This window comes from Crocuta crocuta, unplaced genomic scaffold, assembly GCF_008692635.1.
Source record: "Crocuta crocuta isolate KB4526 unplaced genomic scaffold, BGI_CrCroc_1.0 scaffold339, whole genome shotgun sequence".
Lineage (NCBI taxonomy): Eukaryota > Metazoa > Chordata > Mammalia > Carnivora > Hyaenidae > Crocuta > Crocuta crocuta.
In genome coordinates this window covers 4027016-4041254 of record NW_027530357.1, presented here as the reverse complement: position 1 = coordinate 4041254, position 14239 = coordinate 4027016, and the positions used below count along the sequence as shown (strand labels likewise).

The 14239-nt window shown below is 47.4% G+C and overlaps 1 protein-coding gene across 1 annotated transcript in view; it reads right to left on the bottom strand.

The window, feature by feature from the left end:
* The window catches only part of KSR2 (kinase suppressor of ras 2), a 418048-nt gene that overhangs the window by 322464 nt on the left and 81345 nt on the right, over positions 1 to 14239 (bottom strand). Inside the window, exons 2-3 of the mRNA XM_077765936.1 lie at positions 9639 to 9779; positions 5453 to 5603 (exon numbers count right to left, since the gene is read on the bottom strand). Of these exons, the coding sequence (XP_077622062.1) occupies positions 5453 to 5603; positions 9639 to 9779 (292 nt within the window). The remainder of the gene's footprint in view (positions 1 to 5452; positions 5604 to 9638; positions 9780 to 14239) is intronic.

The following is a 14239-nucleotide window of genomic DNA, read 5'->3' as shown; positions in this document are numbered from 1 at the left end:
GACAGCACGTAAACCCCTTGAGGACAGACGTGAAGCGGGCACTTTCAGAGATCAGAACAGTGCCTGACATATTGCAGGCATCCAAAATTACATTTTGTTGAATGAACGCATGAATGTTTTTTTGGTTTCATGCTACATCTGAGACGACAAGAAAAGATTAAGATATTACGGCTTCGGGGTCCCCTGCACTTTCCACCGGAACAATTGGGTGTTCTTTGGTTTCAGGCTCAGGCTGATCTAAGAAGCTCAGAGATGGGGAAAGAGGGCTAATTTTCTCCTAACTTTGGGGCTTCTTGGACACTGAGAAGTAAAGATAGCCCCCAAACCCAAGGAGGAAACTAAGATAAGAGTCCCAAGTCTAAAATAAAGGCATAAAGCTTGTCTCCATTTGCTCTCACAAGTTCCGCATACAACCTGCATTCCTTCGGTCATTTAACAAACATGCACTGAATCACCACTACAGACCAGAACTTAAAATACGTGAAGGACGCCAGCCCTCTGAGAGCCGGAGCGGTATAACACTTAAGTCTGAGAGTCTTCTGGGAAAGACACTAGCTTGTCCCCTAGTTTGGGATAACATTTTTTGGTTAAAGCAAAGGGCAGGAAATGAGGGAATCATCCAGCTCCGGAGATCGGTAGAAGCTTCTAAGGAACTGATGATCATTTTTGAGAGAAGAGGATTTAAAAGAACAGGTCGCGGATGGCTCACTGCTTCCCCCTGGTGGAGATCAGTAGCAAGCACATCAAGCAGCTTCCGGGATCTTCCCTCGGCAGAAGCAATCTCAGCCAGGGGCAAGGTTTCAAAGGGTGAATAGCAGCATACTGTGCCTGCCCGAGGGAAGATCACAGTCAGATGAGGGAGGGAGGAGAGGAAACTGACAATCACTGTAAGACACGGTCAGCTGGTGACAGAAGTATTCATTCATTCATCCATTCATTCATCAAAGGGCGGAGGCTTTGAGGCAGGAGTCAGGTCTGAGGATGAGCTGGAATTAACTGGAAGAACAGAGAGAAAGGGAGTTCTAGGCAGTGGTGCTAGTCCCAATATGTGAAATCCATGCTGGATCTAGAACATGCTGGATCGAAGTATTTTTAGGGCTTGAAGGGGAAATGTGAATGGTGGGCTCCAAAGAGAAGGCAAATCGAGCTTTCTTTGCAACCCATGCAACAGGCCATGAACTGTAAGCCGCTGGTGATCTGCATGGGTTTCATGTGGGGAAAGGTGTATTAATTCAGAAATATTTACTAAGTCCCTACAGTGTGCCAGATATTGACATCTGGCCACGAGTAAAATGGTTAGCAAAAAGAGGTACAATCCCTGCCCTCTGGAGGGGAAGATAGGCATCCCGGGGCACCCCGGTTGAGTGTCCGACTTAGGCTCAGGTCATGATCTCACAGTTCATGAGCTCAAAACCCATGTTGGGCTTGCTACTGTCAGCCTGTCAGCATAGAGCCCACTCTGGATTCTCTGTCCCCCCTCTCTGCCCCTCCCTCACTTGTGCTCTCTCAAAAATAAACAAACTTTTTTTCTTAAATAAAAAATTAGGGGTGCCTGGGTGGCTCAGTTAGTTAAGCATCTGACGTCAGCTCAAGTCATGATCTTGTGGTTTGTGAATTCAAGCCCCACATTGGGCTCGGTGCTGACAGCTCAGAGCCTAGAACCTGCTTCGGATTCTGTGTGTGTGTGTCTCTCTCTCTGCCCCTCCCCGACTTGTGCTGTCTCTCTCTCTTTCTCTCTCAAAAATAAAATTAAAAAATAAATTAAAAAATAAAAAAACTCACTCCCCCCCCAAAAAAGGTTAAGATTTAAATTAAAATGTGACAAGTGCCCCTGCTGTGTACAGGAAGAACAGAAATAAAGTATGGCATTAAGGAAGTCTGGAGCTGAGAGTGTAGACAAGACAGAGGTAGGGGTCCCCAGAAAAATAAAGATGAGACACAGCTTTCTTAGCATCAGAGAAGCCAGGTTAGGACCCCAGCCACTTTGTGATCGACGCCTGACCAGCACCTCTTTGCACAAGCACATCTCTTGCAAAACTCCCTGGGATATGTTAAAATGGCAGAAAAACAGACATCAGTAGTTAATGATTTTAAGGGAACAAAAGAATGTAAAAAGCAAACGGCCACTGCCCAGCCAGGACGTGGTCTAGCTCCTGAACAGACGATAAATCAGTGGTAAAACTCCCAGCTCTGTTTCGAGAGTAAAGACTGACCTAAAGCTCACTCTTATGCTGTTTGTGCAGGATTCAAGCTTCTCTGAGCACGCAGACGCTGGACTGGCCGGAGCCAGAGTACTGAGGATGCGGCCCTTGCTGGCCCCGTGATGTCCATCAACCGGGACCTGGGCTCTGGCACCTTAGGACGACTTCTGCCCCAATCCTAGACGGCAGTGTCCTTTGCCAGGCTCCTCCACGAATATGCATGCATGCGCAGCTTCAAACTCCCCGTTTCGTTGCTGGGAGAGGCCATGCTTCGAGGGCTCCCCTTACTTGTAACAATAATAAAGGGTTCCTAACGCGTCCCATGCGCACGGAGTCAAGCTCCATGCTGACCTCGGTGCTAAGCGCTGTAGGATTTGGGCACACGCACAGCACTCGGCCACTGCTGTCAAGGTCCCAATGGACAGGGACACTGTAGACGGAGTCTGGGCTGCCTGGGGAGAGTTGGTAGAGGCGTGAAGGATGAAGGGGAGCAGAATTTGCTACCCCAAAATATGTCTTTTTGGCAGAAGGGTGATTTTAGGCTGGTTTTTTTTTTAATGTTTTTATTTATTTTTGANTAGTTATGTTTCAGAGGAAGAGTGAGCATGAATGCAGGAGGGGCAGAGAGAGAGGGAGACACAGAATCTGAAGCAGCTCCAGGCTCTGAGCTGTCAGCACAGAGCCCGACGCGGGGCTGGAACTCATGAACCACGAGATCACGACCTGAGCTGAAGTCAGACACTTAACCGACTGAGCCGCCCAGACGCCCCTCGGCTGATTATTTTTAAGAAACAGCAGACACAGGTGAAGACAGCCCTGAAAATGGATTAGAAGTTGCGCTTTTGTAAAAGACACTGACATTTACAAGGGAAACCTCCACAACGCAGCATCAGAAAGGTGACTCTACATCTCTAGAACTCCGATCAATGGAGAAGGTAGAGAATTCTTCTGCACAACCACCTTGCCCTTGTTAATTGTGCTTTTCCTGGCCACGTCCCATAACTGCTTCCCCCACCCCCATCTTACCCCCCCCCTTCTGTCTTTAGCCAGAGATGTGATTTAGCTAGAGATGAGCAGCTCTGAGTTACTCAGTCTTCCTGGGGGCTCTTCCATGTATACAGAACTTCTGTTCATCTGTCTTATGCTATACTGCCCATCTCAGCCAAGTATCCAGAAGGGTAGAGAGAAAATATTTTCTTCCCCACAAGGAGCAAAGAGATCAGTGTTTTCCAAGCCAAAGCTCACAACCAAAGTGAGGTGTGACATGAAAGTGGTAGGTCATTACCAGTATTTAGTAAGTGACACAGAATAAAATAGCAAAGAAGATTAAAGGCTGTGCATAGTAAGAATGAGTTTGATGGTAATTCTTTATTCCGTGAGACTCATTTCAGTTATGTACCTGTGGGTACACTGTGTATGTGTGTGTGCAGAGTTGCAACGTAAATCTGCTTCATTCCTGTGTATCTTTCTTCTTATTATTTTAGAGAGAGAGAATCTTAGGCAGGCTCCATGCTCAGCGCAGAGCCCGCGCAGGGCTCGATCCCGCCACCCTGGTTCTCGTGACCTGAGCCCAAATCAAGAGTTGGAGGCCAAAGCAACTGAGCCCCCCAGATGCGCCTCATTTCTGTGGGTCTTGATCCCGAACTTCTCCGAACTCATAGCCTAACTGTATGAGAAGATGCGGACTGAAATCTGAAAAGCAATTAAGAACCTAACCTGAACCCTCTCTCTCAGGCATTGTAGGGGGCAGGGGAGCAGGACGGGGGAAGGGCATAAATTGAGACGAACTTTCTGGAAAGCTACGTGGCAGTGTTCGCCAGACTATATGGAGACATTTTTGTTGGTCATGGCCGGGACTGGGGGGAGAGAGGGTGCTCCTGGTGTCTAGTAGGTAGAGGCCAGGGATGCTACCATATCCTTTGATGACGGGGCAGCCCCCAACTCAGGGTCCCTTTGATTGTAGCTTTGATAAGGATCTGCTGGGAAGAAAGAATACAGAAGAGTGTGCATGGGGATCTGGGCCAGCAACCTGTATCAAATATGTCCTCCTTATTCACGGCTGTATCCCAGCCCTGCTCACACACAGGAGTCAGTGAACACGTGTGGAATGTTCCATGTTGAATCCAGCAAAGGGATCTGTGGATAAGCATCTGCCTGACAGACCCGGACTAAAGCTCTACAGTGACACCTTGTGGCGAAGACGGAAACAAGCGTGCAGAGGGCCCAATAACCCTTCGGCTGGCGTCTGCCGAGCTGATTCCTTAGGACCAAAGGCCCCGGAATTTGTGAGGAAATCATGAGTTAGGGAGAAGCAGGCGGCCGCAAGAGAATGAAATGTGATGTCCTGCTAATAAAGGGGAACGGGTCTGAGCGATTAATGTCAAAGATCAGAGAAAGAGGATGTTAAGAAAGAAAAAAACACGCCCAAAGTGGAATCATTCGCCCCCACCCCCCAGAGAGCAAACCCAGACTTGATTAGTTTTAACCCCTCCTGAAACAATCTTCCTTTTGGTTTTGTTAAGAACCCCCTGCCCCGCCCTCCTGTCTATAAAAACCTTCCACGTTGTACAACTTCTCTACTTGCTGGGAGGGATGCTGCCTGATTCGTGACTGATCTCCAGCTGAATTCTGTTTCTTAACGATTTGGACCCCAAACTGATGAAACAAGTCACAGAAGTTATTTCATGAGTGGAAAAAAAAAAAAAACAGGTTTCAAAATGTGCACGGATAATCCTAATCCTATTGTTTAAAAATAGTTACACACGTACCCACCTGTCTAGAAGGATGATACCAAAAAATGTTACCAAAATAACCAGTAGGTTCCCTGGGGGCAGAGGTTGGGGTAGTCATTTTTTTTTTTTTTTTTTTTTTTTGTCTTTCTGTTTTCTGCTTTGTTTTACAATGAATGTATATCGTTTAGGTAAAAAGAAGAAGTTAGTTGGGTGTGGACCCAAAATATAAAGGCATTTAAGAATGTCTCTGGTAAAAAGGCCTGATCTCCTCTGCACACTGTCTAGTTCTATATCTGGGCCCTTATGATCCAGATCCAAATGCTCTCGGGCCTCAGCTCTTCCTTGAGCAAGAGTTTCCAAGAGCTGACCCCACCACCGCCCCTCTTTCCTCTGCTCGCCAGTGGAATTGACCATCCGAGGCTGACTCTGTCTCACCCTGGCCTGCAGAGCAGGCACAGAAATCTGGAGGAACCGAGGCAGAGGTGCTGGGGACGCATCTCCATCCCCGGGGCCGCTCACCTGACATGTGGACGTTGCGGAGGCAGGAGAGGGAGGCGTTGAGGCGGGCACACTCCTCCCGGTTGGCTCCGTATTTCTCCACGGTCTCGCACACCTGCTCATCCGTCATCTCCAGGAGATCCTCCAGACTCAGCTGGCCCGGGGTGATTTCCTACGGGGGGGAACCAAGGAGCTCGGTGACGGTCCCTCAAGCACCCAGAGGGAAGGGATGGGGGCTGAGCCTCCGTGCTGCCCTCTAGTGGTACCCAGAGGAACACCCGGCCCTGTGCGGCGGGTTGGGTCTCTGACTCCTGGGTGGAACAGGCCTCGGCTCGAATCTCAGCTTTGCCACTCATTACCTCGGGCAAGTCACTTACCCCCCCTGAACCTCCCTTAACTCATACGATAGGTGTCTTAAGTGCATATACTTTGTAAGGTAGCGCCTATCCTTAGCACACAGCTGGCACTGCATGGAGGGTGGTAGTGAATTATCTGTCCCCCTCTGGAGCTTCTGAAGTCTTCATGGGCAGGGCTCCACGTTCCTGGTCTTTGGATGGCCCTCTGTGTCTCCTGTTCAGCTTGGCGGGTCCCCAGTACAGGGTGAGCTTGGAGCAGAGCAAACTGGGTGTAGCCCAAGTCTCTTGATGGCCGTACTCCCCAGCCACACATCCTAGAATCCCGACTGGGGCTTTAGGAACCCTAAGGGGCAGTGAGCGGGAACACTGTGGGCAGCTCAGTGCTGGAAATGAAACCAGACTGGTGTCCGAGCCCCATCGGGCGTGACTTTGCATTCTAAGTCAAGACGGTAAGGCTGGGGTGTATAGCATGGGGTGAGCACAGGGACAGCTCTGGAGGATCAGCTGAGAACAGAACTGACAGGATCGCCAGCTATAAACGTCTTGGGCAGGTGACCCTTCCCCCTCCCCCCTTTCCCAAAATGATGTGTCTCCAGACACCATGATATAGAGACACACCTTTATATTTGTCAAACGTCGATACATATGCATCTTTATGCATTTATGCATACTTATGCATGCATCGATATCTATACGTGAATATCAAATGGAGAGCCTTCATTGTATAGCAGTTAATGGAATCCAATTTTTTTTACATATATTATTATTTAAATAAGAATTTTAAATACCTAAAGAGGGAGAGGCTCTAGGACAATATTGCGGAATACTTCTGCCCTCTTGTGGCCATATCTGTGTATTACAACGCAATCAGCCACCTGCCGGCTCCCCACCCCCACCCCCCATCCCAATGCACACACATAAACTGGCAGCCGAAGAGGGAAAACTGCTTTAGCAAAAAAAATTCTTCCTCCTCCCTTAAAAACAGAGGCAGGGCAAAGGCCATGAAGCCCAATCAGCACCTTTCCAATGCATTAGAGCAGAGAGCAGGAGAGAATATTGGGGCTTTCTCATACAGGGACGCAGCGCACATTAATGTCACTTTAAGAAAAGTGACAGTCCAGGGTCTGAAGGTACAAAACGAATCATATTTAGAAGAACCAATTCACAACATTAAAGAATTCTCTTTGCTACAGGATTCACTTGTGCGCTTTAATCCTGTAATTTACCCCCCAAATACCTGATTTTCACTGAAATTTGGGGTCAGAAAAAAAGATCACAAAAGTAATAATGAGATCAAAAACGGACAAAGCCTTAACAGACCCGGACTAGAAGAGCAGATGCACTTCCGTTCGATAAAATAATAATAATAAATGAAAGTGAANAAAAGTCGGATGCTTAACCAACTAAGCCACCCAGGCGCCCCTTGGATTTTCTTTTAATGTCATATTAAAGATCATATTAAGTACTTTTAGCACTCTCATTAGTGTGTAATTAGGACACTAAAATTCAGAGAAGTTAGTCCACTTGCCCAGGGTCACACAGGATTGAAGTTTGAACTCGGGCAGTCACTTGGGAGCCTTTTCCATACTGTTGGTTCCTCTTCAGAAACGGGACCTCAGGAGACTCACACAGGAGCTGCAGGCAGAGATCTGGGACCCCAGCTCCCTCCCCACCCCGTGGTTAGTGGCCTGGGGCTCAGGATTGGAACAGAGTAGTAAGAGCCAGAGCCAGGGTACCTGCAGGCCAGATAAATGTCCATGAGCAAAACTGCCTACCAGTAGGAGCCTGTAAGAGCCAAGGGGCGGCAGAATTCGGTTCAGGGCCACCAGACGGGAATTTAGTTCAGTGTGTTCAGCAATTTGGATTTTTCAAGAGAAGTCAGAGATCTGGGTTTGTTTATGCAAACTCTTTAGCTTTTAAATATTAGCTCAAAAATTTTTTGGAAAATGCTGTATCAGACAAACAAAAACTCTGTGTATCACATACAAGGTACAGACTGGGGGCCGCCAGCTTTCAACCCTGGCCAAGAAGATTGTATCTCTGTAGTGATCCCAGTTGATAAATACATGGTCCTATAAGCCTTCCCAAAGTGGACTGGGCCCTGCAAAAAAGATGTGCTGTCTGGGAATGCCTGGGTGGTGCAGTCGGTTAAGCATCTGGCTCTTGGTTTCTCCGGGGTCATTATCTCCCAGCTTCATGGGTTCAAGCCCAGCCTCCGGTTCTGTGCTGACAGCACAGAGCCTGCTTGGGATTCTTCTGTTCTCGCTCTCTCTACCCCTCCCCCCTCCCAACTTGTGCTGTCTTTATCTCTCTCAAAATAAATAAACTTAAATAAAATAAGATATACTGTCTGCAGTTACATGTGACCTTTCATTTCAAGAATATTCACAGGAAACCTCCATCCTGGGAACGGAGTAACATAGAACCATACACCGTCTAGTGCGCATGCATGAGATGGGGGGCAGGGCTGGAGGAAAGTGGGGTCTTCTGTCGAGCTCAGGATCTTATGGGTTCAGGTGAGCTGACATAAAGGTCAAGGTGTGGAAAAAACAAAGAGCAGAAGATGAACTTCCAGGCTGCTTCAGACAAGAAGGGGCACCGTGAGGAATGGTATTTGGTCCTATAGGCACAGGGAGGGGGGGCACCCTCTCTCTCTCTCTTTTTTTTTAATCCTTATTCATTTTTGAGAGGGGGAAAGGGCAGAGAGGGGGACAGAGGATCTGAAGCCGGCTCTGAGCTGACAGCAGTGAGCACAATGTGGGGCTCGAACTCAGGAACCATGAGATCATGACCGGAGCCCAAGTCGGAAGTGTAACCGACTGAGCACTCCCCCCCACCCCCTGGTGCCCCGGCACTCTCTCTTCTACCCAGCTCAGAGAGTCCCCAGCCAGTGGAAAAGGGAGAGAAAGCACATGGTCTCCCGCATGCTGCAGTGTCCCCCAAGCCACGAGCTGCAGTCTCCTGCGAGCCCCATCCAGTCCCAAGCAAGGGAAGTCACTTCATCTCTGAGGTTCAGATTCCAGATCCGCACAATACGGATAATCGTCACCACCTCAAAAGGTCATTGTGAGGGTCCGAACAGCCTCGACCGTTGAGATCCTGGGTGCCCCTGGGACAATGTCCGGCCCCATTTATTCAATGAACGTGAGCAGGTTTCATTGGGACGGGATGGACTGGCTACTGGAAACAGCCGTGACCTGAGATCTAAGAGGGCAGGAAAAATCTCACTGTCCTTGAGGTTTTCAAGACGTGTCCACTCCTGTTACTATCAATGTCTTCAACAATAATAACAAGCTAATACTTACTGAACGCTATTAGGTGCCAGGCAGTGAGCATAACACTTTACATGGATCATCTCATTTTATTGTTCGAGCTACTTCAGAAGAGGAGATGGTTGGTCATTACCCCATTCAGCAGATGAGAAAACTAAGGCCCTCAGACTCCGGTGTCCAATATGGCGGCCACTGGCCACAGCGGTTAACATTAAATACAACTAAAACTTGTGTCCGCTAATCACAATTCAAGTGCTCGAGGCTACATGTGGTGGTGGCCACTGTGTGGCACATGTGGCAGCGCGACAGCCCAGACATGAAATAGTTCCATCCCAGCAGGAGGCTCTGCGGGGCACAAGGGAACGGGATTCGGCCAGGGTGGCCGAGCTGATGAGTGGCAAGGCTGGAAGAGGAGCCGGATGAATGGGGAACCACACTCAACCCGTCTGGACAGCATCCTCTGTACCTCCGCCCGACACACATTTATTGGGCGCCTACTGTGTGCCGGGCACAGAGCACTCTCCCAGGGGCTGGCATCCGGCCAGGAAGGGGCAGGGGGCAGGGGGCGGGCCCGGTCACCTCGAGGACTTCCTTGCGCACGTCGACGATCCGGAACCAGTGCCGGAGCTGGGGGAAGCCGTCCAGCTCGGCGTTGCGTTCCTGCAGAGCCACCTTCTTCTTGCAGGACAGCTGTCGGCTGAAGTACTTCACCAGCTTGCTCTGCGGAGACACGGGGAGAGCAGACGCCACATCTCAGGGTCGCTGCCGGGGAGGGTAAGCACACATCTCCCCGGGGCTCCGCCCTGCCCGCACCCCATCCAGCTCCTATTTTACTTTTTTTTAAGTTCACTTATTTATTTTGAGAGAGAGAGCAAGCAGGGGAGCGGCGAGAGAGAGGGGGAGCGAGAGAATCCCAAGCAGGCTCCACACGGTCAGCCGTAATCCCACGCGGGGCTGGAACTCACGAACCCATGCCATCGCGACCTGAGCCAAAATCAAGAGGCAGTCGCTTAACCGACGGAGCCCCCCCCNTCCTGGCGGGGCAGGGGGGGGTGGCTTTTGGCTGCAATCTTCCCCGTTTCCACTGCACAAATCCTCGGACCCAACAATTCCACTTCTAGGAACTCCCCTAGAGCCGCCATCCTGTGCAAAGTGACTGTAAAAGAGCATTTCTTATGGTTTTGTTTGCAACAGCAAAAAAAAAAAAAAGGAAAACACCATGAGGGCCCCTCAGTAGGAGACCCATAAATGCAGGTACATGCACACAAGGAAACTCTATGCAGCTATAAAAGAAAACGAGGAAGCGGGCTACGTGCACATATAGAACAGTCTCTGAGCTGCGTTGATAAATGCAAATAAACACTCTCCTGTGCATGTGGGAAATGTTAAATCTTCAAATCCTTTTTTTTTTTTAATTTTTTAATGTTTCTTTATTTTTGAGAGAGAGAGTGTGTGTGAGCACGGGAGGAGCAGAGAGGGAGGGAGACACAGAATCCAAAACAGGCTCCAGGCTCTGAGCTGTCAGCACAGAGCCCGACGCGGGGCTCGAACCCATGAACCATGAGATCATGACCTGAGCCAAAGTCAGACGCTTAATGGACTAAGCCACCCAGATGCCCTTACGTATCTTTATACCTACAGACACTCTCTAGGAGGATTCCTAATATTCTAGGGAAGGGAAGAACAAGAGGTGGGAAAGGGGGGTGGGAGAAAAATATTTAGTCTATTTTTTTAAGTGCAGTATAGTCAACATACAATGTTGGATTAGTTTTAAGTGTACAACATAGTGATTCGACTATTCTACATATTATGCAGTGCTCACTACCCTAAGTGGGGAGGGGAAGTCACATCTGCCACCATACAAAGTGATTATAATATTATTGACTATATTCCCAATGTGGTGCTTTTCAGAGGATTAAGAGGTACAAACTTCCAGTTATACAGTAAATAAGTCACGGAGATGAAAAGTACAGCAGAGAAATGTTCATCTAAACCCTCTTATACTATGTGAATCTTAATTCACATGCAAATTCACAAATTCTTTTAGAATGACATGGATGTGAACTCACGCTTTTAGAGAGACGCCTTGACCCAAGAAAGGAAAACTAGTTACGTTAAAAACGAACAACATTAACAAAAGAACGAGAATACACGTGACCAGAGGAAGGTATGGGAGACACACCGCAGGCTGTTAACGCGGGACAGGAGACTCTGTGGATGGAGTGGGGAAAAATGGTTGAATGTAGATATATTTTTGCTTGGTTTCAATCATTACCCAAAGCATACTATCATCTTTATCATTTAAAATATACTTAGGGGCTCCTGGGTGGCTCCATCATTTAAGCGTCCAACTCTTGATTTCAGGTCATGATCTCACGGTCGGTCAGATGGAGGCCCACATCTCTCTCTCCCTCTCTCTCTCTCTCTTTCTGCACTTCTCTGTCATGTGAGCATACGTGCTCCCTCTCTCAAAATAAATATTTAAAAATAAAATATGTCTACAGCCATACCACCCTGAACGCGCCTGACCTCATCTAAAAATAAAATAAAATAAATTTAATAAAGATCATTAAGTGAAACAAAAATAAAACCCTTAGGTGTGTAAATGCTTTGGCATTTCAAAGCGCTGTCAACCAGCATGTTATCAAGAAGGCGATCCTGGAATTCTAAGACCACAAAATTCGGAGCAGGGGTTGATGGTAGTGGGCATCATTGCTTCTGGTCAGCTAGTCTGCATTCCCCTTTTGCTGAAAAGACTATTTCAGCTTTCTCTGGGGACTCTTCTTTCTTGGGATCCCATTCCATACGGTTCTGGTTAAGGCTGGTTTGACCCACCCACTTCACCCAGGATGCAGGATGGGCACATGACCTGGCCCGGCCACAGCATTTGGGTCAAGGATAACAAGTGAGCCAGACTGCAGACTCCCCAGCAACCCCTCCCAAGTGCACGGGAGACAGCCCTCACTTCCCTTTACAGTCAGGGGGTGGGGAGGGATACCGTAAGAGCCAGAAGGTGCCCAGGGCCACCCCTGCCACCATACGGGACAGGCTTCCTGAGACTGAAGCCCATTGGAAGAAACCAGAAAACTCATTTTTTTTTAAAGAATTATTTATTTAGTTTTGGGAGAGAGTGCAAGCTGGGGAGGGGCAGAGAGAAGGGAACAGAATCCGAAGCGAGCTCTGCACGGACAGGCTGACAGCAGCGAGCCCGATGTGGGGCCAGAACTCATGAACCACGAAAGCATGGCTGGAGGTGAAGTCAGACGCTCAGCAGAGCCACCCAGCTACCCCAGAAAACTCATTTTTAAGTTAATATTAACTTTATCCATCTTACTAATAAAATGAAAGTTGCATTCTTCTTGATAAGCCTACATTCCATTGCAACAGTGGCACAAGACCACATTCAGCTAATATATCAATGTTCCAATTCTCATTTGAAATCTCAATCTAGAGTTTTGGGGATTTATTTAAGTTTATTTATTTATTTTGAGAAAGTGTGCATGCAAGCAGGGGAGGGGCAGAGAGAGAGGGAGAGAGAGAGAGAGAGAGAGAGAGAGAGAGAGAGAGAGAGAGCGCGAGGGGGGGGGGGAGAGAGAGAGAGNCAGGCTCTGAGCTGTCAGCACAGAGCCCAACACGGGACTCAAACTCATGAACCATGAGATCATGACCCGAGACAAAGTCAGATGCTTAACCAACTGAGCCACCTAGGCACCCCTCATCTCTTTCTTTGTTAATGTGGCTACTAGGAAATTTAAAATTACACAGTTGGCACACATCTCAAGAACATCTCAAGGACAGTGTTGCTGTAGGGTTTTATCCTAAAGAAATTAGTAAGTATATTCATGAAGCTTTGCTCTAAGTTGATAATAGCCATGAAAGATTGGAAACAATCCAACTCTTCAACAATAAGGGACGATGTAAATAAATTACAATGTGTCCATATGATGGCATATCATTAAAAACAACATACAAAATTTTTAAAAATATATAAAATATGTATAATATTTATAATGTATAAATAATGCATGAATTGTATAAAACTATACATGTGCAGGCACGTAGAAAAAGCCTGGGAGGGTATGTAACAAAATGTCAGCAATAGTTATGTCTGATACTAAGATCATATCGGTGATGAAGATTACTAAGATTAATAGTAATTATAATTAAGATCAAGATTATTAATACAAGATTATTGATAAATATTAAGATTACCAAAATTATAATTAAGATTAGTGGAAATTATTAATAATGAGATTATTAATAAATATTAAAGTTATTGATTGAGGGACACCTGGGTGGCTCAGTTGGTAAAGTGTCTGACTTCAGCTGAGGTCATGATCTTGCCGTTCAGAGTTCGAGCCCTGCCTTAGGCCCTGTGCTGACAGCTCGGAGCCTGGAGCCTGCTTCAGATTCTGTGTCTCCCGCTCTCTCTGCCCCTCCTCCACTCACACTCTGTCTTTATCTCTCAAAAATAAATAAACAGAAAGAAAAGAAAGAAAGAGCTAAAGAAAAAACACAATGGGTCTCCCAGACCCTGAGGTAACGCCATCTCTTACCAGCAGTAAGTATGCTTTGCAGACTCGCTTCTTTGCACTGATTTGAGAGCTCATTACTAATTGAAAAACTAGAAGAGCACAATATTGAAGCAGAGAAGTGGACTCTACTGTGTCAGTCTTTAATTCTTCATGTCAGGCTAGTGTGTTGGAGTAAGAGGCAGCGTCTTCCTCCAGGGAAGGGTCAGAGCCCTCGGCACCAGCGTCAGGCCAACGTGAGCCTCAGTCCCCACTGCCTTCCTCCCTGGCATAGCAACCTCACATATGCTTCAAAACCGCGCTAAACTTCGGTTTTCTCACATGGAAAGTGAAGATTAAAGTGTAGCGGCTTCACAGGATTGTAGGGAGGGTGAAAAGGGATTATTCATGCAAAGTAGCATCAAAAGACCACCCAGGATCATAGCTGTGGTGCTGATTTTGTGCCACACAAACTCACGAGTATCTTCCATAGTTACCTTGGAGGCATTATGTCCTAAATTTACTAACTACCAGTATCACAAAAAGCATTTCTGATCAATTAAAATTAATCTGTTTCAAAATGTATATTCTCTTTTTAAAGATATTTTTAAATGTTTATTTATTTGAGAGAGGGGGGCAGGGGGGCGGGGGGGGGGACAGGGGTGCGGA